The sequence below is a fragment of the Pterocles gutturalis genome, unplaced genomic scaffold (assembly GCF_000699245.1).
Source record: "Pterocles gutturalis isolate BGI_N339 unplaced genomic scaffold, ASM69924v1 scaffold16854, whole genome shotgun sequence".
Lineage (NCBI taxonomy): Eukaryota > Metazoa > Chordata > Aves > Pterocliformes > Pteroclidae > Pterocles > Pterocles gutturalis.
In genome coordinates, this window is record NW_010131057.1 from 52,063 (window position 1) to 76,814 (window position 24,752).

Consider the following 24,752-nt stretch of genomic DNA (forward strand, 5'->3'; position numbering starts at 1 on the left):
CATCACCAGAATTCCTGAAGCATTAGTATCTGTGGTCACACCCTTAGTTACCATGAGAAATCTCCCTGGAGATCAATTATGCAACAGTTTTGTGCCTCCACCCTGCTTCAAAAATGCAGCTATACATTGCAACTATCGTCCTTCCATCTGACTCCCAAAGTTAAGCAGCAGCACAGAGGACCATCTATGATGATGCACAGCTTTCCATACAAAGCATAGAGACTGAAGATGCTAATCTTCACTTCAAAGCAATGTATTAATTCCTATGAAACAGGGTCCAAAACTGCAACCTATGAGTTCAGCGTTTCCTCAGTCCAAGTCACATTTTGAAGATGGCAACATGTGAATGAAGGGAGATGTTGCTGCAAAGCATCAAACTGGCACTGCTCTAAGCAGTGAAGGCCCAGGAATCAAACCCAAATCTCCAATGTAACAGCAGAGACAAAAAGCCAGGCAAAAGAATTTAAACATTTCTTTTCAGGGTTTACCCTGCAGCATACAAAAACAAATTTTAGTTTTGCAAAGCTTTCAAAGACAGTCATATGCAGATCTTCAAGTTCCTGTTATCTAGTGTGAGAAATAAGTGGAATCAGAACTGAATTCAGTCACTCTAAGAATGAAACAGCAGTGGAAGGGGACTCGCCCAACTGCTGAGAAAGAGAGGTCAAAATATCTGTACATCCTGCATTTGCTTGTGCAGCCAACAGAAGACACCAAGGTTTGCAAGCAGCCAAATAAAAGGAAGAAAGAAAGGCAAAAGGGTCTTCACAGGCCCTCACAGCTCAAGTGTCTAGGGAGAAGGAGAGGCTGCAAACCTCCTTGCAATTGGTAAGATGACTACTGGAGGCTATCAGACGTGGTTTATCAGTGGACTTGGCAGTGTTAGATTTATGGCTGGACTTGATCTTAAAGGTCTTTTCCAACCTAAATGATTCTATGAATCTATGACAAAGGAAAGTTGGCACATGAACTTTGCTGGGCCATAGTATCTAGCTCATCATAGACAACACTGTGATATCTGAACTGCAAATCAGTTGGCCAGACAACATGCAACGTTTGTAGAAAGACTACAGCTAAATTCAAAACACTGAGTCAAGTATTCTGCTCTTCAGTTACACCAGTTCCTGAAGGAAAGGTAAAATCTTCCTTTGCTATGACAAAGAGAAGCTTGTGTCATGTCCAAACCCAGCCTCAGACATGAAATTCAGAACAGCAGAAGGTCTTCTGCTGCAGCTCTCTGCCCTTGCTCTCAACCAAATTCTAGTTTCTCTCTCTTGTTTACTATGCTTTCGTAAAAAGATGAGATAAAGCGCTGCAAATAGGCTTGGTGACTTCCTCTGTCAGTTCAGGGTGGAGCTCCCACCCCACAGCATTTGATGTGTAGCATTTAGTGAGAGACACAAAACTTGAACCACAGATCAAGGCATTTGGCACTTCCCCCCCTCCCCCCCCTTCATCTTCACCGCGCTTCCAAAAAGAATTTCCATACAGCATGGAAGAAAAAAGTATTTAAAAAATGGTCCGCATGCACAGAAGCAGCTGTCATCTTGCTAGTGGGGCAGTATCAAAGAGCAGTATGCTGTAGAAGTATGAACAGGGGGTGGGAAATACACAGGTGAGAGAAAAGAGATCTCCATCAGCACCCTTTTCTCCTCACGCAGCTCCAGAGAGTTTCACATCTGGAACATAGACTTGATCATACTTGAGAGTTCTTGCTTATTTCATATCCCTGGCACTGGCAGGAGCTCTTGGATGAAGGCTAAGATCTGAGTATCAAGTTAAGGGTAAGAAAAGAAGCCACAACTGTTAAATTGTGACTATTCAAATGCCAAAATATATAAATTCAGAAAATTCAAAATTATGATTGACCTAAAAAACCCCATCCAAATATTTTTATGAAGGTGAGAAGCACATGTCTGGCACCCAAACAAATGCAGCTTTGCCCTTCAGTGGCACCCTTAAAGTACAATGTCTTTGTTATTACAGAATTACAAGTGTTTCTAGTCTCAAAGGGAAGAAAAGCTGAAGAAAGGTTCTTCCCCACATTGTTACTGTTGTCAGCACTGCCACAGCATGGCATTACAGTTACAGTGTTACGGCTTTATGGAATATTCCCTATTACCAAACTATTCCAATCCATAGAGATATAGCAGAGAAGATGTCCACATCCACAACTCAGCAAAACTGTCAGTAACATTATTATAGCAGTACCTCCTTTTACGACACAACTGAAGTGTGTAAGATTTTTATTAGTTCTGTGTGAAAAGCCTAAAGTGTAGGCTTGTCACAGCAAACACGCAAAATTACTGACGGAAAGGGCTAAGATTTTTCAAGACTCAACATTGAGTATGTGTAATTTCTCAGAAAGTTCACCTTCTTTAGGAGCAAAATAGAAATTGTCACCCATGGTAACAGTTATCAGATCAACGGGTGGCTATGGCTACAGCTTTGTGTCAAAGAACATTTACAGCAAAAACGGATAATGTATAACCCGCTCCATCCATCCTCATTAACTCTTGGCATTCAAAAGATGTCACCTAAATCCTGAAATGAAAAATAAAAATGATGAAGCTTCATTACAATTGGGATTATGCCACCTCCAAACTGAAAAGGAAAAAGGAGATAAGGAACTTCTACCGGAAACCTTTTGATCCATGCATTCCTAGACAAAACTTCATGCCTGCTTCTTGGATGGATAATCACCCTTTGCGAACTCTTCTGACAACTTTACGGAATGTCCAGGCTGGGGGAGTTATGGGGCCATGAGATGAAAAAAGAGAGACTATTCCTCAGCAAGAATGAACCCAAGACAACTGCGGGAACATGAAGGGAAAAAAGCTGTATTACATACCAGATTTTACTTCTCTGAATTATTATGTTTCTCTTGCAACTGTCAGAGTTAAATCTTTTATCATTTCAGGGATCAAGGACTAAATGCAGCCTATTAAACCCCTGAGCATGGCCCTTTCTTTCTACAGCTTCAAAAAGGCAAACAGCACATTTCCATTACTAACACAATGAACTTTCCTACTCCGACCATGTCTTATTAATCACAGATGATATAAACACATGGAGAACAAACACAGACAGCTATCTGAAAATATAAACAAACCAGGTGCAGTTATTAGGCCCCCGACAATGAGGCTCTCAACTTAAATGTACGGACTCCTCACAAAGCTTCAAGGCTTTGAAACTGTGTTTCAAGAGAGGACATTCAAGTCAAAGAACCAGCGAATAATTCCTGGGACACAGGTTTACAGACAGATGATCAAATTAAAATACAACCAGTTACATATTTCTGTCTACATGCCACAAACAGAAATACAGCTGCAAGTGTCCTCTACAGCTTTCGTTTGCTTTACGATACCTGCTTAGTGTTCCAGCCTTACTCTCAGAGCACAACATCAAGTATATCAAAAGTCTTGCTGCAGCTTCTATATTTAGAATCCATTCTGTACACAATGAACCAGGAAACAGCAAGGTTTAAAAGGTTAAATGGAGTATTAAAAAAAAGTTATTATTTTTAGATCTTTAAGACTTTACAGGTTTGGACATTTAATTAAACAAGTCTGGGAGTAACAATATTTACAGTCCGTCCACGCATTTTTTTTTAAACTTCTTATCGTAAATGAAAGTGCAGTTTCAGCTTGTTTGGCAGAAAAAAAGGTCTGAAAGTGAAGCAGTCACTAACAGGCAGAATAGCAGACATCAGATGGCATGGAAGTAAAAATTTGAATTTTGGTTTTGTTACTTTAAATGTATTCCAAAAACTATAAGGAACGTCACTACAAAGACCTGATATGTAAAGCAGCAAGAGAATCAGAGGAACGTTAAGCAGCAGAGGTAGGTAAAGCAGGAAGAGCTCTTTTGGGGTGTTAAAGCAATCGGTTTATCTGTAGTTGAAATAAATTGACACAACAATCTCGAAATGTCGACTGCGTAGCTGCACTGCAACACTTCTGAATTGGTAAAACTCCACATAGGTATAGCATCCTACCCTTTACATAGAAGACAGAATATTGTTAAGACATTAAGAATTGAACCTCAAGTCATCAGCATGACTGCAGAACAGTTCCTGCCATGAAAAATACTGCACATGTAGATAAATGTGTATGTTCCAACAGCTTACAGCCTCTCCTTTCCTTGACATACATGAGAAGATGATCCTATTTCACAATTAACAATCAAACAATTTTAAAAGCTAGATTTTTTGGGGTTTTTTTGACAACATTTTATACGTTCTGCTGTAGCTATTGTCTGTAGCAGGAACCAGGAGTTGACTATATCCTCAAAGGGGAGGTCTCCTTCAGCTACCACCCCATATACTATATTGTCAAGTTGCAGGTTTAAAACTGGCAGCTTAATAAAAAAATATGAACATGAATAAAATATTAAATATAGGGCTATACAATGAAGTTGGAAATGCATAACTTTCATCAACCAAATTACTTTTTTAAAATTGAGAAGTGGTTAGACTATCAAGTAAAGGCTAAAGCAGCAATGTAATTTTTAGCAACCCTATACAAGTGTGGATGTATGGATAAATTTTGGGGTTAAGGTGTTAAAGTCTAGAGACATGGTTTAACTTTAGAAATTAACAGGTGGCAAGTATTTCACTTCCTGAAATCAATACCTCAAAGATCCTTGTTTTCTTGTGATGGCAGCTGTACTGGATGCAGAAGACCAGTTACAAGGTTTGCCTAGATGATCAATACTGATATGCCAAAGCATAACCTGTGCTCTGTATCCTTAAATCACTAAGTGCCCTCAGTAAACGGCAATTTATTTAGAATTAATTATAAGCAATGTCTCACAGCCCCCCCAAAAAGCAAATACTGTATTCTAGTTTTATAACTAATATTACATTTTCTCCATTAACCTTATGGCTACAGAAAAAATGCAGCTAGTGATATGAGAGGCCTGATGAGATTACAATCATTAGACTGCATGCTGTTATTACAATCATTCCTAATCGTGTGACATGTTGCAATCAAACTATGACATGCTCCCCTTGTGTAGTCCAGAGATAAAATACACTCTCCTCAGAAGAGTCTGAAACCCAGCAGTACAAGATTCACAAATCTTGTATTCCAAAACATGCTCAAGCAACTAACAGGCTGCATGTCCAAGCAGATAACGGTGTCACAGTGTTGGTAACACAGACCTATAGCACGGAAACACTTCAGCACCTGTAGAAACAGTCACACCAGAAAAACAGCACAAACTCCATCCTTTTTGCAAACATACATTCAGAGCAGTTGGATGTGGGCACAAAAACTGGCAAATATCCAACACACTGAAGCAAAGAAGCTGTTCCTGGAAATTCTCTGCCTGTACTGCAGCTACCCTCATTCTAGCTTTCAGTCCAGATGATACCCTTTTCAAAGCCTGCCTGTGCTGTCTTCCAGATATTCATAAAGCAGTGCTATAAAGCAACACAAAGCACGTTCCCAGAAATTATCTTCTGCTTCTGCTTTGCCTGCTTAGGTGAATCTGATGGTCACAACAACAGCTTTCCTGCAGAATTATGCCACATGACAACCTCGTATGCTTGCCTGTATTTTGTGTTTGCAGCAAGAAGTCAAAGATCAGGATCCCCTGATGGATAAAACAACAGGCATGTGAAGCTTTAAACCTTGCAAAAGAGAAAAAGCACACCATATTTTGCAAAGCAGAGTATTGCTACATTTGCCAAGCATCTTTCCCCTAAAAATTTTTGCTCTTTCAGTTGAAGATACTTTCCACATGTCTTTCTACCCAGATGTACATTAGCTACTGGTTTACACATTCTTTTCCAGGGTGGAAAACTGGGCATTTAATACTCTCCCAAAAAACCTTGTAACAGCTGTAACCTTTAAATTCGACACTGTAAAAACTGACAGCATCTGACTGTTCGACAGCATCTGACTGTTCTACAGCATGACAGAGTTCAAAGAGTTGGGCACAGACAACAGATTTTGTTTAGCTTGCATTTTATGAGGATGAGAAGATGAAAATAATCTCTGCATAGCTAGAAAAAATGCAAATAGTGCAAGTAGAAAGCTTTTTTTGCTATCAGAAAATAGGCCAAAACCTGAATAAATATGAAAACTCAGCTCTCCTTGTTTCTAAATGCAGTCCTTCTAGTCAAATCACACATGTCAGATGCAGATGAAGACTTGCTTCCCACCTCTTTTATATGGACAATTGAGAACTTTAATCTTCAACTAATAAATCCTGCTACTAGTAAAAGGTTACGCAAAGTGATAACAGAAAATCAAGAAGAATTAATGAAGCATAAAACCCAGTTATTTTGAATCCTCTGACACTGCTTATAAATGCTTTATTTCTCCATACAATACACTAATCTTTTAGTGAAGCATAGCCCTACTGTAGGTGGCTGGTGGGTTGGAAAGGTTATTCAAGCAAGATTAAGTGTACTTGGTAAAAAAAAGTTGAAGCTTTTGCCTTTCCTCTCTATCACATAAACAAAATTCCACATGGAAACAAAGCAAGCAATTCCCAGCTCTGTTCTGAACAAGCAAAGCAGGAGTGGTGTGACTCTCACTTTAATATGACACAAACGTGTCTTCTCCCACTTGTCAGGTTTACAGTGTCCAAAAACCTTGTGTTGATGGAAGCATGAAATAAATTTCTTGCTCAGGGCACATTAGAGCATTAGAGCTGAATCTAAACACCATGTAAGACTTACATTGCAGACAGGAGAACCAAAGGTACCAAAATGAGTTTGCACACTAGATAGCTTTTAATGTAAGCCAAAAACTTTCACTTCTCCCATACTTGTTTCATAGATTTTTGCACATCTGTTTGGCTACAAGATCCAGGAACTGATCTGTATTAAAGGCTAATCTAAATGAACATGTAGGATGGCACAGGAAGACCAAATCTGCACAGGAAAACAGTTGATGCTGAGGAACTGACATCCACGCTCTACAGTGAAGATGAAATTGGAGGTGTTGTGCCAGACAAGCTGTAGTCTGGTTCCATGGACTGAACGCATATTAGCTGTAGGCAGAATGTTTTCCAGTTTACTTTCATCCCAATTCAATTAAACTCTCAAACTTAATTTAATGGTGCAAAGCAAGGTACAGTAGGCAGGTGCAATCAGGAGCTTCACTTCAAAAGCACCTTCCCAACACAAGCTATAATGCTAATGTAGATACAACTGCAACTGCCACAATTCTTTCAAGAGTGTTAAGGCTCTTCAGATTGAAAATAAAGCCTAGAAGCCAACCAGCATTTAACATGGAAAGAGAGCTCCAGCCCATTTAATTCAGCCCAAACCATCCTCTGGATTTCCACTTTTATATTTTTGTTAAATCATCATAAAGGGTTGTGTGGGGCTTGGTTCTTGACCAACAAATTGAAGAGGGAGACATGGGGCCCAGTATAGCCATGTTTAGTAATAGATGACAAACGAACAAGACTAAGTATCTAAATGTTTCCACAGACACTGGGTACAGGGCAGAGAGATGAAAGAATACGGGATACCTGCACATTCCCAGTAGTAAGTAAAAATGTCTCTTCTGAACTACTGAAAGCAGAAGCAAAGCTGTCATGGCTCTGAGACACCTTCTGGAGGAACATGGCCCCTAGTCATCCTCTGTACTTCTCGGGTTAAAAATGGTACTTTTGCTTTAAGTATCACAACTGATCTCACATCTGATATTCTCATTAAAAATGGCTCAGACAAATAGTTTTAAATATTTAGCTATGTGTGGTTATTTCCAGTTGGCAGGTACGGGTAAATGATACCATGACTTGGAAGGAACTAACTTCAAATCATGCTTAGAACAGATCTGCTAAAGTGGTTTTTCTCCATTGCAGAAAGAACCTTTTTATGTGTCGCCAATATTTTCACAATGATATTTCACTGAGCATTCTTCTTTGGTCTGTCATAAAACTCACATGTAAGAGACATAAATGAAACAATGAAGGGCACAAGTCTTCAAAGACTAGTTATTTAGGCTATATTTTAAGCAAATCTAAGACTGACTAAATTTCTCTGGGTGCCTTACTTGAATTACTTGCAAGGACCTCATTTTCAAAGGGCCTGTAAAACAGACCCCTTTCTCAGGAATCACAAGTTTGGCCAGCCACATTTTGAAGAAAGCCAGTACTGAACATAACATATACATATTTGCATACATATCCACCTAAAGCAGAAGACCACAAACAAGTCAGGAACATTTTCTTCTGGGAAGTATTTGTAAAAGGGCCCAGACACTGGGACACTAGTTTTTCATCCAAAAGCAAATAAGTGTATTCTGTAGAAACACGTATATGGGTTTTCCAGGTAAAAATAAAAAGACAGGCATGCTGTATTATATCCAGAGAGGACAATCATTTTTGATTTGGTAATAGAATTTTAAGTAGGGGTCCCAGAAACATCTTGAGCATGTCACTGCCTTCCAGCGAGCCACTTCAGCTGACAGAGTGCTGCTGACAGGTTCTCTTCATTCAGAGAGAGAGCTGACAGCCTAACCTTACGCCTTTAGCAAAGTCTTAGTCACATCACTGTGTCATATTACAGTGTGCACCCCAGAAATAGAAGGAATGAGAAACTCCTCATTACTACACTGACTTCAAATAAGGCTTGTGAAATGGGGGAGGGGGAAAGTTTTTGAAAGAAGAAAACATATACCCACCGCCTTTTCCTAAAACTGTTAAGTGAAACTGAGAGGACCTCAAAAACAAAACACTTGCTCTTTGGTCTTGCTTCAAGTTGTTAACTTTAAGTCATCTAGCTCAGAGGTACCAAAGCATGACAAAACTATTTGTCAGAAATCTTTCTGTATTTTGGGGGGAAGGAGGGGAACAAAACAAAAAATACCTTCTCCAACACTAATCTGATGGTGAATTTATTAAAGGCTGGCATTAGGGTATACCCTATGTGTCCAACCAGACAAGAAGTTCTCTGGCTCTGCAGATCTTGCCTTCTCCTGCAGGAAGGGGACTGGCTGATGCGCATGGGGCTCTTTCTAGCTATGTTTTCTAGCTACAAACATAAAACGGGGCTCCTTGTTGGTTAACACCTTGTATGCACTGCCTGTTTTCAGTCAGTTTATGGAATATGTACATACAGAGTTACAACTGCCTCAGAGGTCCGGGGAGCTGACAAACAAGAACAGAAACTGCAGAGGCAGGAAGCCTGTTAAAAGAGTGATTACCAGCGTGTGTCAAGTATATAAGGCACTTCTAACATAACAATGTTCTCTAGAACACTCTTGTCCACTGTGATCAAATACAAACATTGTTTTGGAGTACAGTTACGCTTGGAGCCATTACTCTCTTCAGTATTGGAGGTGGCCCCACACCTACCGTACCAACTCTTCAGAAGGACCAAGTTGGGTGGGACAGGGTGGGACTCACATATGATGTTTGTCATGCAGAAACAGAGAATCTGATCTTTCAAATCATATGTGAAACCATTCTCCACTCAAAAACATGCACAAAGCCACCAAGACAAAGAGTTTAAGTGATACTTACGCGGCATGATCCCTTGGCTCACCAGCTCCTCCCGGGTGCGTCGCTGCTGAAGCTTCAACTGCAGCACTGCACAACAGCAGAGAGAGAGAAGAGAAAGAAACCCATCAGTGCAAGAAACAGCTGAAGAGACATTTGCAAATGCATCTTGTTTTCTTCCTTGGATGTCAAGGCACTAGCCAGCAGCAGAACAAAAAGACCCTCCTCCCACCCTGCTCCCCTGCCCCACTGCAATTGCAGAAGTGGCCTTCAGCAGTCAGGTTTCCGTATTCTGCTGCGGGCAATAGGGAGAGGAAGTTGCACAGGGTCTTGGCAGGGTGATAAAAATCCGCAAAGCCAGGCTTGTTTCTTAATTCTTTCTAGAGCACCAACTTCTTTCCAAACCATTAATATTAAAAAACAAACAAAGAGAAACACCGGCTGACAGTCCTGCAATAAACACAAAGTGACACCCCAGCTGCTAATGACTCCTGAAAACTCTAATTACCATGTGTAGATTAAATTGATATGACAAAATTATTGGTCATTACTCTAAATTACAAGGCTGATTTCTTTCCTCAACTCAAAAATTCACCTTCAGAAACATCTCATGAAAGTGAAATATCATGGATATATCTAGAAGTGTCCTTGTTCCACAGCAAAAGGAATCCCATATCACTAGAATTTTTCCTATTTATTTTAGAGTAATAAAACATACGCATTACCTGTATTAAATGTAATTTTTTTTTAATGCAAATCTCTGGCATAGTCATAATTTCCATACAAAAGGGACCTTACAAAACCTCAGAAAAAAAATCACATGCACATGTGCACACACATCAGTTTGGGAAAACCGGAGTGAACATCAATAGATACTGAATCCTGTCTGCAGTCAAGCCCAGGCTCTTAAGTATACTCAATATACAGTATTATAGAATGAATGGCATGGCATCTTCCCTGTTTTCATTTCAATTTCTCTGTCAAGCTTATGTCCATTGTATAGTCCATATAAGAGAAGACCACAGGAACGTAGTAGAACCACCAGACAGCAAAACTACTCTACAGTCCGACCATAAAATCTAATTATAACCCTTATGCTTCCTTTCTCAAGGACTTTTTTTGTGCAATAATTTAATATATTATATCCAAATTGTACACTCCCTAAACTAGGGATCAAAAAATGTAAGAAGATACCACTTCATCTACTTACACACATCATCACATTTTATATGTTTCTTTCAACCTCTTATTTAAGTTTGTATTTGACTAAGATACATATTCTAATAAAGGTTCTGGTCTTCATATGAAGCTAACAAGAGATCCATCTCTTCCTTCCTTGTTTGCACAGCAGCTAATCACCCTCACTCAAATGCACACTTAACTGTGCACGGATTTTCACTTGGATTTGTCTAGCTTCCACTTCCCTTGGCTCTTCATGTACCTTTCTTTGAAAGGTTTATGACAGTGAGAATATATTTCCTACCTGTGGAGGTAACTCTGTACACAGCGTGCAACCAAGTTACCTCTCTTCTGTTTCTTAAGCCAAACTACGATTTCTTAATATATGCACTTTGTGCAGAAAACAACTTCCTTTAGGACAGGGAAAGGACAGAGGGAGGGAGGTTGTACAGCACACCATGCTAATTATGTCTGGGATCAGCCTAGGGCCAGAGCGAAGAGGAGGGAACGCAGAGGGGAAGGAACAGGCCCTTCATTTGGCCGTGAAACTGCAAACAGAACTGGTAGTCCCAGACTCTTCCTCCCACCCAGCCTGTGATCACACTCCTACTTCTGCACTAGTGTGAGGGCTAATGCAGTCTCAGGGCTGACCTCTTCACAGAGCTCTTCACTTGCTGGATTCATTTTGAGATGATCAAAACTGGAACCAGGTGATGACACATCTACATGAGTACTTGATCTAAGAGCTTTGCTGCGACAGAATCAAATCTCTCGCTTCCCACATCATCTCTCCTGTTCCCCTGACTGGTCACTGGACTCACTGACACGACAGAGACCACATCCCAACCAAAATGGGGAACAGTTTTTTATCTTGCTAGTGAGTTGAAAAGCACGACTGTATAGCCAGGTATTTGCTAACACTAACACAATGTTGAAATGAGACTTCATCCTTCCAGCAGCAGTATGCCATTAAGCGATTTCAGCCCTATTAGGTAATGGCACATTAAATCTCTCACTATGTGGCATTATTTCCACTAGTGAGCCATTTCAGGGATTCATTTCCATATCCTAAATTAGCACATCCCACTAAATGTATACAGGCAATGCACAGACCTATAGCATCAGGTCTATCACCATAGCTTTAAGTGCAGATAATCTGTTTATTACTCATGTGTTCCCACTTACACGGCTAGCAATATATGGCAGCCCTTTTTGCCACTTTTCTATTTACTTGCTAGGACCTACTTTCCCTCCCAATCCCAACTATACCTACTATTTACCTTTTACCTCCCAGAGTCAGTGATTTGCAGTGAAAAACTCCCTCACACAAGCATGGCTGACATTTTTTGCTCCTTGGTGTCTAACACTGCCCTCACTTGTATTTATGCACATTTTGCCCAACTATCTCAGTTTGCCTAAATGATCTAAACCATTTTTTAATGTCATGATTTATGCCTCCATTAATCTTTGTTCTGTCCACACCGTTACCATTTTGCATTTGTTTCCAGACCACACCAGGCTGATCCCAACTAGAAACACTTTTCTGCTTCCTTTGATTACAGTCAGTTCTTAATTCACTTAAGCACTACTTCATTAAAATCAAATCTATTTTTTAAAACTAAAATATACCACACTACTAAGTTAAAGACCTTATAAAAGTCTATTACACCCAGACAAAATTCCTAGCAACCAAATTTCAGGTATCCGAACAACAAAAATCGCTTTTGAACAGACCTGTTTTCACAAATTGAAAAGCTGAACAGTGTGATTACACTGCTATTCTTATACCATCTAAATTCTTTATCATTTTTTCTGTTTTTTTTTTCCTGGACCTGATACCAGATTAGCCACTCTTTACTCACTCATGCTTTTTCAGTGGTGATGCAAAATGTTACTGGTCTTTCACTCTTCTGAAGTCTCCCTGCTGTTCTCAAATTTATTGGAAATCAGTCTCAGTCAGACAGCAAGAGACTTCATCAAATGACTTAAAATTCCCTTCCTGACTTCAGCTTCCCTTACAAATTTTCTAAATATATCTCATTTCTATATCAGTTACCACCTACTATCCTTTTTCTCTACCCATTATATGCCCCTTTTATTTTTGAACTTTATGCCCCTTCACAGCAAGAAAGTAGCAACTGTCAAGAGAACCACAGTGGAGAATAGGAAAAAGGTCATTTTCAGGATACTTTTAATAGGCACTAAGTAATTCCTGGGATTTATGAATGCATACACATACATATTAAGCACAAGTTATAATCAGGACATAATGCACTTTCTTCCAATACAGCTTATTTTTGTGGCAGGGAAGAGGGCAAAAAGGATTACTTCAGTTCACTCCTGAATTCATTTTGGCTTAAATAAGTACTTGGAGTTCCCAACACCATTTCATATATTCAGGAGATCACCTGTTTACGTGTGCAAGTGTGTGAATCCTATATATAGATTAACATATGACCCAAGAGCCAATCCAAGGCTGTTGTACATGGAGCTCAGCCAAAGGTCTAGAATGACCAGAGAAATTCAGTTGCTCAGACTGGAGTGTAAGTCTTTCAATCACAAACCAACAATCTTCTGTTTCCTTTATCCCTCTACTTAACCTTTAAATTAATTTTCAGTCAGGAATAAATCAGGTCATATAAAGACGAGATATCTCTGCTGGGTAGAAAGTAAGTTCCATGCTGGTACCCTTCTACTCACTTCTTTCATTCAACTTGTGTCACATTTTGTGCAACATTCTGTAGGCTTTGTATGCTTGTCTGACCTTCCCAGCCAAAAAATTGGCATAATTTATTTCACAAGTATGAAAAATTATGAAATAAAGTTTGAACAAGGTTTTTATATCTCTAATTAACTGTTCCAATAATTAGTAAAACATTCCAGAGAAATCTGGGAGATGGTATAGAAGCCTGCTGTCAGTAGTTTAAGAGGAGAGGTAGAGAAGAATTGAGGGCGGTATGTGTACTAAGAGACAAATAACATTGCAATACAGCTACTATCAATAGAGTTACACTGTTAGTAAAATACAGCAAATCATCATTATTTTTTGTTTGTCTTACCATAAAAGATTCCCTTAACAGGGAACCCACAGGCACATTCCAAGAGCAGAGCTTACTCCTGCCTGCTCATGGCTGCTGGTAGCTCAGAGCAGTATATGCTTAATATACAGAGGCTGCACCCGTATGGATACTTTCAGGACACTTTCAGGACACTTAAAACTCTAGTCATAGTACAGGGGTGTATTAGTAAGGAGTAGCAAGAACAAATATTCATGAAGAGCTAAGGTGGTTTTTGCAGCTCGTCATCTAAATCTGCAACAGCATGTCTGCCCTTACACATACATACCTGAAAGCCCTTCTATTTCTAAACCACACTTCATTTTAATAGACTAGAACTCCTACAGAAACTAGACTGCAGCTTCTGCATCTCATCATCTTAAGACAAAAAAAAGAAATCTCATCTTTGAGACTATGTCACACACCAGGACAGGTTTATGATAGCAAATCAAAAAAAAAAAAAAATCTGCATTTCCTGTTTTTTAAGAACTAGCAAAGAGAAGCACGCAGCTCTGAACTGCAGCTTGTGGTAAGGCCCTGTGCATGTTATGTTGAATACAGACTTACCGCCAAAGGGACTTTGTGTTCACATTTCTACAAAACCTTTTCTTCTAAGGAATCCCAAGTGATCCTCAACATTGCCCAACCAAGGTAATGATTAAGCACAGCCATATAGTGGATTACAACAGACAGCATGAGCAGTAGGAGAGAACAGGAAGGGAGGACGGCTGCTATAGCCAAAGGAAACCCTACAGAGGGGCTGAAGGAGGCAGAACTCCTTGGAATTCAGACTAGGATACCCGTGTAAAAAGGGAGAGTGCAAGACAGAAACTGCATATTAACTAGATACGCTGTATGCTCACAGACATGATCTATTGATTTTGTAAATTCAGTGAAAGCAGTTTCCCTTATAGAAAAACTTGTCCTTGCTACCCAATCAATAAACCATGTGATCAGAAAGAGAAACTACCGAAGAACAAGTGAAATTAGCCTAACTTCATTATCTAAACTGAGGAAACTGCAAGCGTTGGCAAAAGCAGTAAAAAGCAAACTATGCACTTTAATGCTCATAAGGGTTCACAGTCATTTATTTGTATGCTGTTCAGTACCTCTGCACACCCCATTTGAAAGCCTGGTACTACAGCATCCACTTAACTCTCAAGACAGCATTAATACAGAACAAGCTGGGATGGAAGCCTGCCAGCTGAGATGGAAGCCATCAGCACCTCTACCTTTCAGTAGTGACGAAGATTTCTTAGGAGAATTTTCATTGGCCTAGCACTGAGTAGGTCTGACTGGGTTTATTTTGTGAGGGTCAGAGACCACAGCCTAAGGAAACGTGCCACTAGGCAACCATTTGCAGCCCACTCAGGTTTTTAAATTTTTCAGTACAATTTGTATAACCCTGTTAGACTAAACCAACAGCCTATATGCAACCAACTTAATTATAATGTGCAACCATAAAAGATGACTTTGACAATGTGGGATATTTGCTGAACAATATCATCACAGCTGTCTGTGAGACACTGGGGCCTCTAACTTAAATACCACAGTGCCGTGTAACTACTGCTGTGAAGGGTGAAGCCACCTTTCCACTTATTGCTTGGCCAGCAGCAGCCATTCTAATTACTTTGAGAAGACAATTTTTTTCCTAGTTTCTGATTAAATAGTCACATTTGACCAGTAGCTAATGCCAAATTCAGCTTTGGAATATGCAGCACATCAGCCGTTGTTTCCAGTGAAGGTTATATCCTACATTTATGACTGAATTCAGTCCGTTGAACATGTGGTGAGAAAACCTTTCCCTCACACCGAAAATTGTCTCTGAGCATTTTTCAGCTGTGCCTGCTTACAAAAGCAATGTTAATTCACATTAGCACTTTCATGCTTCCACGGGAAGCCAGATTAGATCCTGGCTCATACACCAGCAAGAGCAGCATCTGCTAAACTCCAGTTGCAACACCTTTCTGTACAGAAGCAGCAAAGAGTGGTTAGTATTACCAAATTTTTTGTAGTGCCCACAAGAAGTGATAAGAAAAATTCAGCTATTATACTTCGTGATGAATGAGCAAGCATACACGGGTCAAAACGAATTTTGAAAATCACTCAGATTGCTACAGTGGATTACTTTTTTTTTCCCCCCACTCAGAGCTATGTTTTTCTGGTGCTGTCGACAACACCGCCCACATCACACAGAATGTGCAAGAACGAGAGTTAGCAACAAAGAAAAGCCAACTTTTTGGGCCTTTTTTAAAGGCAATTTTCTGAGCCTAACAGCATTTTAATCCACTAACTGCTGATGGAGAATATACACTGGCTTTGCATTTAAGCAGACTGTGCAGTTAACAGAGAAGCATTTAAGTGAAGCAGACTGTAAATGACACCCAAACTGCAGGGATTATATGACAGTTCGCTACTCTGGGAAGGCGATGCCAAAAATGTGTTCCCCTCTGTGGGGTGAAGGAGAAGCAGCAGGTACACCGTTGATCCTCACAATCTGCAAGCATCCACTGTTGTTTGGAACAGCAGCCACGCAATTCTATTAATCTCAATGCATTTTAAAGAATAGCTTGGAGCAAGCCTGGGCGAAGGGACAGTTAAGCAGAAGTTTATTTCTTTACTATGTGAGGATATCTCACATTTCACTACCTCTTTTCTCTACTGCAGCAACAATGGCTGCTATTAAAATGCAGGCAGTTTCCTCATCTCTTCCTTAGCAACCATACTACGGAGAAAATGGAGTTTGGGAGGGTAAAGAATAGCAAGAGAATTTGTTTTGGTCTCTCAAACTGTTACAAGAACCTTCCACACTAGAGGCAAAAGCCACTTATTTATATTCATGCTGTGGTCTTATCTTTGTGAGAAGTAGGATTGGGATCACTCTCCCTCCCAAAGAGGTCTGTGAAGCAGATCCTGAACAGGAAACAAAACCAGGATCAGGAGCAGTTCCTATTGCAGATCATATGAACAATGAAAGTGGATTTCTTAGCAGCACTGCACAAACCAGCATGATCTGCAGCAATATGCTTAGATGGACAGGTGTCTCATATCAGTTTGGGGAACTCTGATAAACTCCTTACCCAGCTGTGCTTATCCAACAGAGAGGATTGTAGGCACAAAGCCAAACAGGAGGATTAACCAAGAAAGCCTTTCAGCTGCATCAAAGGTAGATCTAGTAAAGAGGACATCAAAGTTTTTTCACGGCTACCTTTTTGCTCTTATCCTCTTACTAAGCTTTTGAAAGCATTAAAAATATGTACAGGTGAGAACAGTGGTACAATTCTGCCTAACGTAGACGTAAAACCTCTATCAGGAGGTTCTTAAAAAACAGAGCAGATCCTTCACCTCCAAAGCAACAACTTTCAAAATATTTCACAGTAGATGTGCTAGTAATAATTCAAGGATGTAATGTGGGTAACCTAACACTAGGTTGGTTTTTTCCATCCAGCACTTCCAAAAGCCTTCAGGTTCTCAAATGCCTAGAAACTTTTAAAAGCATCTGAAAAGTACAGAAAAAGGAGTGACTGGTCATTTAAGAACACAAAAAGAGGAAGGAGAGAGAAAACTAACTGACTCCCACTCTCAGGACAAGAAGGGCTTTTTTCTTGATAAAATCACACTCTTCAAAGTTCTTACAGCTCAAAATGTTCTTGGGTCATATAAAATCATTGACATGACATGCAACTTACACGTCTGCTGGCATATTAGATGCATTGTCTATTATATAACCATGTTCCAGTAGGCTAGTTTTGGCAACTAGAAGCAAAAACACAGGTACAGGGCAATAGTCCCTCTTTGTTGGGAGGATGCTGTCAGAAGAGAAATATGAAATAGGACTCATTTAAAAAAATGTTTTCAAAGGATGATGAAATACTTGCATATATTATCTTTTAATTAGTAAATGTTATGAGGCATTAAATAGCTCTTTTAGTGGAGACAGAAAAATACAGATTCTTTGATATGGTTAATTTAGTAGAATCAAAGATCCCAAAATACACAAGAAACTGGTCCACAAAGAATATGGAGTCAGAAGCAAATACACAATCAAAAGCAAAAGTATCTATTTCCATCCTCATATATTACCACAAGGTAGCTGGCTCACACCGTCAGCACAGAACAACAAGCTACCTCAACATGTAATTTTTGAGGCTTCATATCAAATTTGATACAGTATGGAAATCAAAGTAATGTTAATTCAAAACTGTATTTAGAAGCTAAAGCCACCATTTAAGGCATTTTTAGTTTTGTTAGGACATATCATCACAAAACAAACAAAAGCAGTAGCATGGTCTGTCACGACATTATATGATCTAACCTCCAGACAGGACAGAATAGTTACTCTTGTCGGCAGTTCACAAAGGCTCAAGTCAGGTTCTGGGGTGGTAAAATGTGCAGACACAAAAGGAAGAACCAGTTCATAGTCTTAGAAGTTTACAATCTCAGTCCTCAATATTGCACACAACTGAATGTGTCTATTTTGCGGATGCTGCTCATGTATATGACTCTAAATATATGCAAACTTGGGTATTACTACAAAAGTTATGCTGAATTTTGCAGGGTTCTTTTTATGCTTATTTAAAATAAAAACTAGCAGTTGCTGTGCATTTTACAGCATTTGCCTTTACAGTCTTCCTCATTATTTAACTCCTGCCATTTCCAATAAACATGTAAAATTTAGGGAGGGTTAATGCCATTTTAATAATTGCTACTTTTTAATGCAGTGCCAGCTTTGTCTTCTTTAATACTAAAATTTTAAAATCAGATAAATATATTACTACTAGTACATAAGCCCTTCTATTGAACGCATAGAAGCCTACTCTTATCATAAAACCTTGGTGCACTTGGAAGTCCACTTCAGCACTTGCTGAAACTGTTAAAATAGGACTTTAAGAAATTAACCTGAAATACATGTAACCTGGTATATTTAGTAAGATATGCAATATGTAAACATGTGCAACAAGCTTGTCAACAGGAAAAGTTGGTTTGCTTTCTGTGCAGGGTACTAATTCTTCTAAAATAATTTTGTCCCAGTAATACTGGTTAGGTGAAAACTAAGCGTGTGAATAACTAGGCACATATGTGTATCTATGGAATCTGGCTACTATGCATGATTCAACAAGATGACCTGTAACAAAATACCTAGGTGAAAAGGTCTACCTAAAATTGACACAATACTATTGAAAGACAGTAAATATTATCTGTAATCAGTGCTTGTTGATGCCATCTATATATTGTTTTGACATTGTTACTAACTATAGCTGGAAAAGAAGCCTTGAGGTGGGAAAAACCAGAGAATTTCCCAACTCCCCATATAAACTTGAGTCACAGTCTATACTGATTTATATGTTTCCATGAAACGGTGAACAAGGAGGAACTAACATTGCCCTTAACCACTTTGCAAAGAAGACCCTAGAAAGAAATTCTCCAAGATAATTTAATATGATGTGGCAGATGGGGACAAGTGACGGAAAAAGAAGGAACGCATGGATATATCCTGACAATCAGATCTACAGCTGTCTACTAATGTGACAGCACAAAAGGCAAGCTACACAAGGGAATAAAAGTTTGAACCCTTTCAATTTTTTTTCTTATAGAGGTATAAGAAGAAAGAGCTTTTTATTTTCCTTAAAGTTGAGACATAAGAATTGTTCATATTTTTTCTGAAAAATTATACAGAAGAAAAAAGAAAAAACGTTGTTTGGAGATACATAAAAATCTGAACAATTTATCATTTTATTTAAAACTCTGGTTCAAGGAATAGTATTTTTTTTTGTGTTTCTAATAAGCAGAAAGAAATCAAATCTTGAGACAGTGCCAAGACACATCCATAAAACACATGATTGATTAGACATGTTTATGATACTAAAATTGATGAGGAAATCCTTCCATGCCTCTTTCAGCAATAAGAGACATGGTCTAATATTTTTCCTTCATAGCTCACCTCCCATACTTCAACTTCTGCTACAGCACAGCGTTCCAGTGTACTAACAGCTTCTCAGATCAAGGCCAAAAACTTCCTCAAACATTTCTCAGACTGCAGTGTTGGCCCAATGATTCAGCCTTCCTTCTGCCACAGGGCACCCTCTACAGATAGAAATCATCTAATGCTCAAAATACCACAGAACTTCTGTGGCAACAGCTGGGACACCTCAACATATGAGCTGTGTTTTTGGGTTTTCCATTTAAACATGGAATATTTCTGTATTTCCAAGACCATTGTAGATTCTTAACCACCTAAAGATGTTTGGTTTACTGAAACCAAATGCAAATGAGAGCAAATGTGTTTTTCCACAAGTGGTAGAAAAAAGGACTCAGAAGTATGCAAATTTAAATACAAAACCAGCAGTTCTTTAGAAGAAGTAATTAACTGGTTATATAGGGAACTCAGAAGGCTGGCCCTTTAATTTTAAATTAGCTAGCTTGAGCATCTCCCAGCTTTAGTTGGTTGATTGTGCCGACAGTTATTTCACGGGACAAAAGTGGTTTTGCCCAGCATTCGTATTACACGCAAAATAAAGACTAAGAGCATTCCCTATCTGGTTAGCATTCCTACCACCAGCTTTTGTCCAAGCCCCAGCATCCTGTCTTAGCAAGAATTTCAGGTGGATGCTACAAGGAATTACAATATTTATTTAATTCATGGTAGTGAGAAACATCTTTGCTGTTTTCTCGAAGACTGCAAAGAACACATGCCTCAATCATGACATCTTAGGTTCAAATAAAGATCCTGGCCTTTGTACTGCAGCTGTCTGACTCCTTCTTTACAGTTAAAGTATAAATTCTATTACAATTCTGTTTCTACCTGTAAAAAAGTTACAAAATTCAGCTATGGCCATCATATCCCTCTACATTAGAAATCAGTTCCTTCACAGCCACCCAGTATGGAAGCTGATCCCCAGAATTTCTATTACACATAAAAAGCAAACCAAATTCCTTCAGACTCTTTAAACTGTGATCATACAACATCTACTACTTTTTACTCCCTTTCCCTTTGGATATTTACTTTCTTTCAAAACTCTGGGCTACAGATTTCCAGGACTGACTTTCTTGGGTTTTTCCATGAGGGAAGATGCACAGCATTGAAAACAAATCTGCCTATGAGGCTTAATGTGGTTCTTAAATGCTATCATAGCTATAAATATCTAAATAATATAATTCAGTCTAACAGGTCAATCAGCAAACTGAAAAAAATCCAGCAGTCCAGAATGGCCTGCATGACCACTGACTTCAGACTGGTGGACACATTCTGCAGATGTTTAAAGTGTTACTGCTGGCTGAGTCCTCTACTGAAGGGCACAGAGGAGACTGCCAGCAGCAGCAGGTACTCCCACACTCATTACACCCAGGGGAAGATTCTCTCTGACTGCTAATAGAGGTGGGCTTTTGCTAATACACTGAACAAAAACAAGTGAAGGGCAGACACGTTTCTGTTGCTCCCTCCAGCAAAGAGGCAGGGGAGATGGCTACATGGCGACAGTGTTTGCAACCACTGCAGTTAGATTCACGGTCATATGTCAGTCCTGAAGACACAATCCTCATTCTAAACTGCCTGCAGTCAATGTGACAGCTATTATTAGCAGCAGTAAAACAGTCTCTCAGTGAGACACAAAGGTACTACCAGTTTAGCGTCTACTTCTACAGTGTTGCCTTCCACTTCTGAAAAGGGAGAATTTGACATTGGAGCATGGAAAAGGGTATGAGCTGCAAGCAGGCTTAGAAGGACTTTCACACATACATGTAATACAGCAAGAGGTGTGAAACCTTAGGAAAGTGAAAGTGAAGAAAAAGAGCATCACAAAGAGCATTCACCAAAATAAGAAAGAAAACCCACAACTGTTTGCAAGGACAGGTTACATGCTGATTGTAATACTGACCAAATTACGCAAAGGGAGCTTGTACATCCTGGCTTCCAGCGCTGCTGTCAAATTTGCAGAGATAGGTTTCAAAAGAACATACCTAATGTCGTATTCAATTCCTATAAAAAACACAGCTATAGTCTCCACGCATTTAACACTAGAGAAACAAGTAGCAGCATGCAGCCAGGGGAAATCCACAAAGAGAAAGTCAAAAGTGGATCTCTTCCTTTTGTCACCCAGAGGGCATCACTCAGTTGCCTCCCAACAATCCAGCTAGGCAGCACAACATTTGTGCTCCGACAAGTGTTTCCATGAGGAAGGTTACCAAAAAGATGTTAAATGTGTCAGCTGGTAGAGTGCAGCAGACTTGTTACAGGAAATACCCTCAGAATGGTGTCAGGCCCTCAGACTCCAGTCTGTGCTTTGGCTTCATGAGCTGCCTTTGGGGATGGAGATCACAAAATGAGGTCTTTATAAGCATGGCTGCAACAGATGATCCCTGTCCCTACCACGCAGAAAAATCCATTAAGGACACTTCTACTGAACACTTTCAAATAGCTATTTTTTTACAAAAATATTTTCTTTACAGCTGTGTACTTCTGAAAGGCTGTATTAAAATGACATTGTGTAAAAAGCCTGTATTTCACCAATTTCCACTGTAAATTTTGGAAAGAATTAATGTCCCAAAGCAATATATCCTCTTCCTTATTATTAACCTTCTTACACATTTCTTGTTAGCTTTTAGTCTAGATGGCAGAACTGCAGAATAGAAAGTTAAAATATTTGCTTTCTTGGAAGAATGCTTACTATATTATATACACAATAAACTTAGACAGTAGGTCACCTGCACAGTTCTACCCACCTCATTGAACCCCGGGAAAAATCGTGAATACACGGATGAGCAAAAACCACTTTGTAGTCCCTACTAGTAATCACCATATTGCAATATACTTTAGCTACTGCAAGTCTGCTCTTGGTTTGGAGAGGTATCAGGTTAGTAAATTTTACATACCACCAGGGAAAAACATAGCATCTACTTCCACCAGCCCAAGTAAAAGAAAAAAAAAAAAAAAAGTGTTCTGCATCCACTTACAGGCCTCCTGCAATAAAAAGGAACACAATTTGCCTCACAGGCTCACTTCATTTTTTCGTTTGGTAAACCTAAGATATGTCAGGAACCATATCCCATTTTCTACCATAGACTGCAGAGGTTCTTGCCAAGAAATGTGCTGCTTTAACATTTTGGATCAAAATTTATTGATGCAGCAGGTGACAAGATCAGTAATTCAATGCTCAGGAAAGACTGCATAGATAGGACTTGGGGCACGAAAGGGAAGATCTAAGCAGGCACTTATTTTTGGTATAGATATTCGTTAAGTTGTTGATCAATGACTTGCAGGTGTGACAGAATGCTGAAAAATCCAAGGTGAACAGTGATAGATTTTATAGATGATAAAAGTACCAAGATAAGATTTACACAGGCAGCCTGATGTGGATCCAAAAACACAAGCAGAAACCACAACTGCCACAGACTCTTATATTCTTTCGGCAGGAGCGTCACAGTGACATCTGTCTGGCAACGACTCTGAACAAGCATGTTAACTGCAGAAGTTGTTTCTGGATGCAAAAGAGGCAATCTAAGCTTAAGTATAATAGTTCTGTTTTCAAAAAAGCATCAGCTTTTCAACAGCTCCTGGGCAGTCTAAGCATCAGTCATTTATTGTTTAAAAGTATAAATACAGATATTTTCTTCAAAAAATAAATAGATAATTATCAAATAATGAATAATTTGAAAGCCACACACATTTTTTTCAAGCTTTACTAACATGTTTCCCAGTTGCTGGGATTATCAGTACCCCAGCACCACTGCTGTTGAACATGAAGCTCAGTTTAACTGTGAAGAAAATTCAGCTGACAGGGCAGGAAAGTACTCACTGCAAATTTTACTTGGTATCTTTACTAGTTCAAAGCATTGTCTGCATAAATGCTACTGACAGCTGCACTCATTGCACCACACCCAGTTTCTATTCTTTCTGTTTTCTGCGTGTGTTGAGTCCTTACATTTCCTTGCTCTTGCAGATCCGAGTCTACAACTCTTAAAATTTGGGTAAAGAAAGTATTACAGTAGCCGTTTTTTGACAAATGAAGTAGATCACAGTGTTGTAAACAAGCTAGCCTGTTCCTCTCCTCCTCCTCCTATTCCCAGCATGAAAATAGCTAGGGCTAAAGCAACAGCTGGGGATCATTACACGGACAGGAATAGTTCAGTAAACTCCAAGAGGGGAAAACATGTCATATCCAAAAAAACCAAAAACACATTAGGGCAGCAGGACTGAAAAAATATGTGAATTCCACTCCAGGGATAATGCTATGCCTCTCCTTCCACTGATAATGACTGACTTATAAAAGTCCTGGTCATTCAGTGTTAACCCTTTCCCTAAGCTTCCCACTCGTGCTATAAAGTTAACAGATACCCCGAAACACCTCTAAGTCTTCACAGTCAAACAAGGCACACTGGGAATTCATCAAAATTAAATTTAAATTGACATCTTACTGTCAACTTTGAGCCACCTCACATTAATATATCATTATCTTACCTTCACTGCACCTCATACATTTTAAGCATAATCACAGTTGCTGTGCTATACGTTTGCAAAGACTGGTTGCAGCACAAGGCTGCAGGGAGTCTAACTACATACATTTGGTGTGCCTCTGGGTTTGCCATAAGAAATGCCAGCAGGTTAGCTCCCCATATGTTCAACACATTTTCTATGTTCTTCTGTGTCAGAACACTATTTGCATAAATTATTCTGAATTGTGGGAACATATCTGGCCGTAATTCAGAGATACACCTGTTGCATTTTGTGACTGGTTTCTGATGTTCCTTTACCCATGCATTTGCATGAGGCATTGCTCTGACATCTCCCACAGCATCTTCAGGTCCAGTCTGAACTAGGAAGACACAGATCAGCCTTTACAGAAAAATGTCACCCTGCATTCCTGTTCTGAGCCTCAGACACAGGGGCTGCCCTCTTGCTGGGGATCTCCTTGGTGTTGAGAGGTTCCAAGTCTACATGTGAAGGTTCTTCTGCCCTCTTCTGGATGAGGTACAGTCACCCACCAGCTTTACCTTCAGGTGCCAGGAGGCATTATGACAATAAGGTCTAGATCACTGAAAAAAGCCATATGTTAACAA

At 39.4% G+C, this 24,752-nt stretch overlaps 1 protein-coding gene across 1 annotated transcript in view; it reads right to left on the minus strand.

Annotated features, from left to right (window-relative positions):
* The window catches only part of MKL1 (megakaryoblastic leukemia (translocation) 1), a 46,219-nt gene that overhangs the window by 18,338 nt on the left and 3,129 nt on the right, over positions 1–24,752 (minus strand). Inside the window, exon 2 of the mRNA XM_010080466.1 lies at positions 9,490–9,555. Coding sequence (XP_010078768.1) covers positions 9,490–9,555 — 66 coding nt within the window. The remainder of the gene's footprint in view (positions 1–9,489; positions 9,556–24,752) is intronic.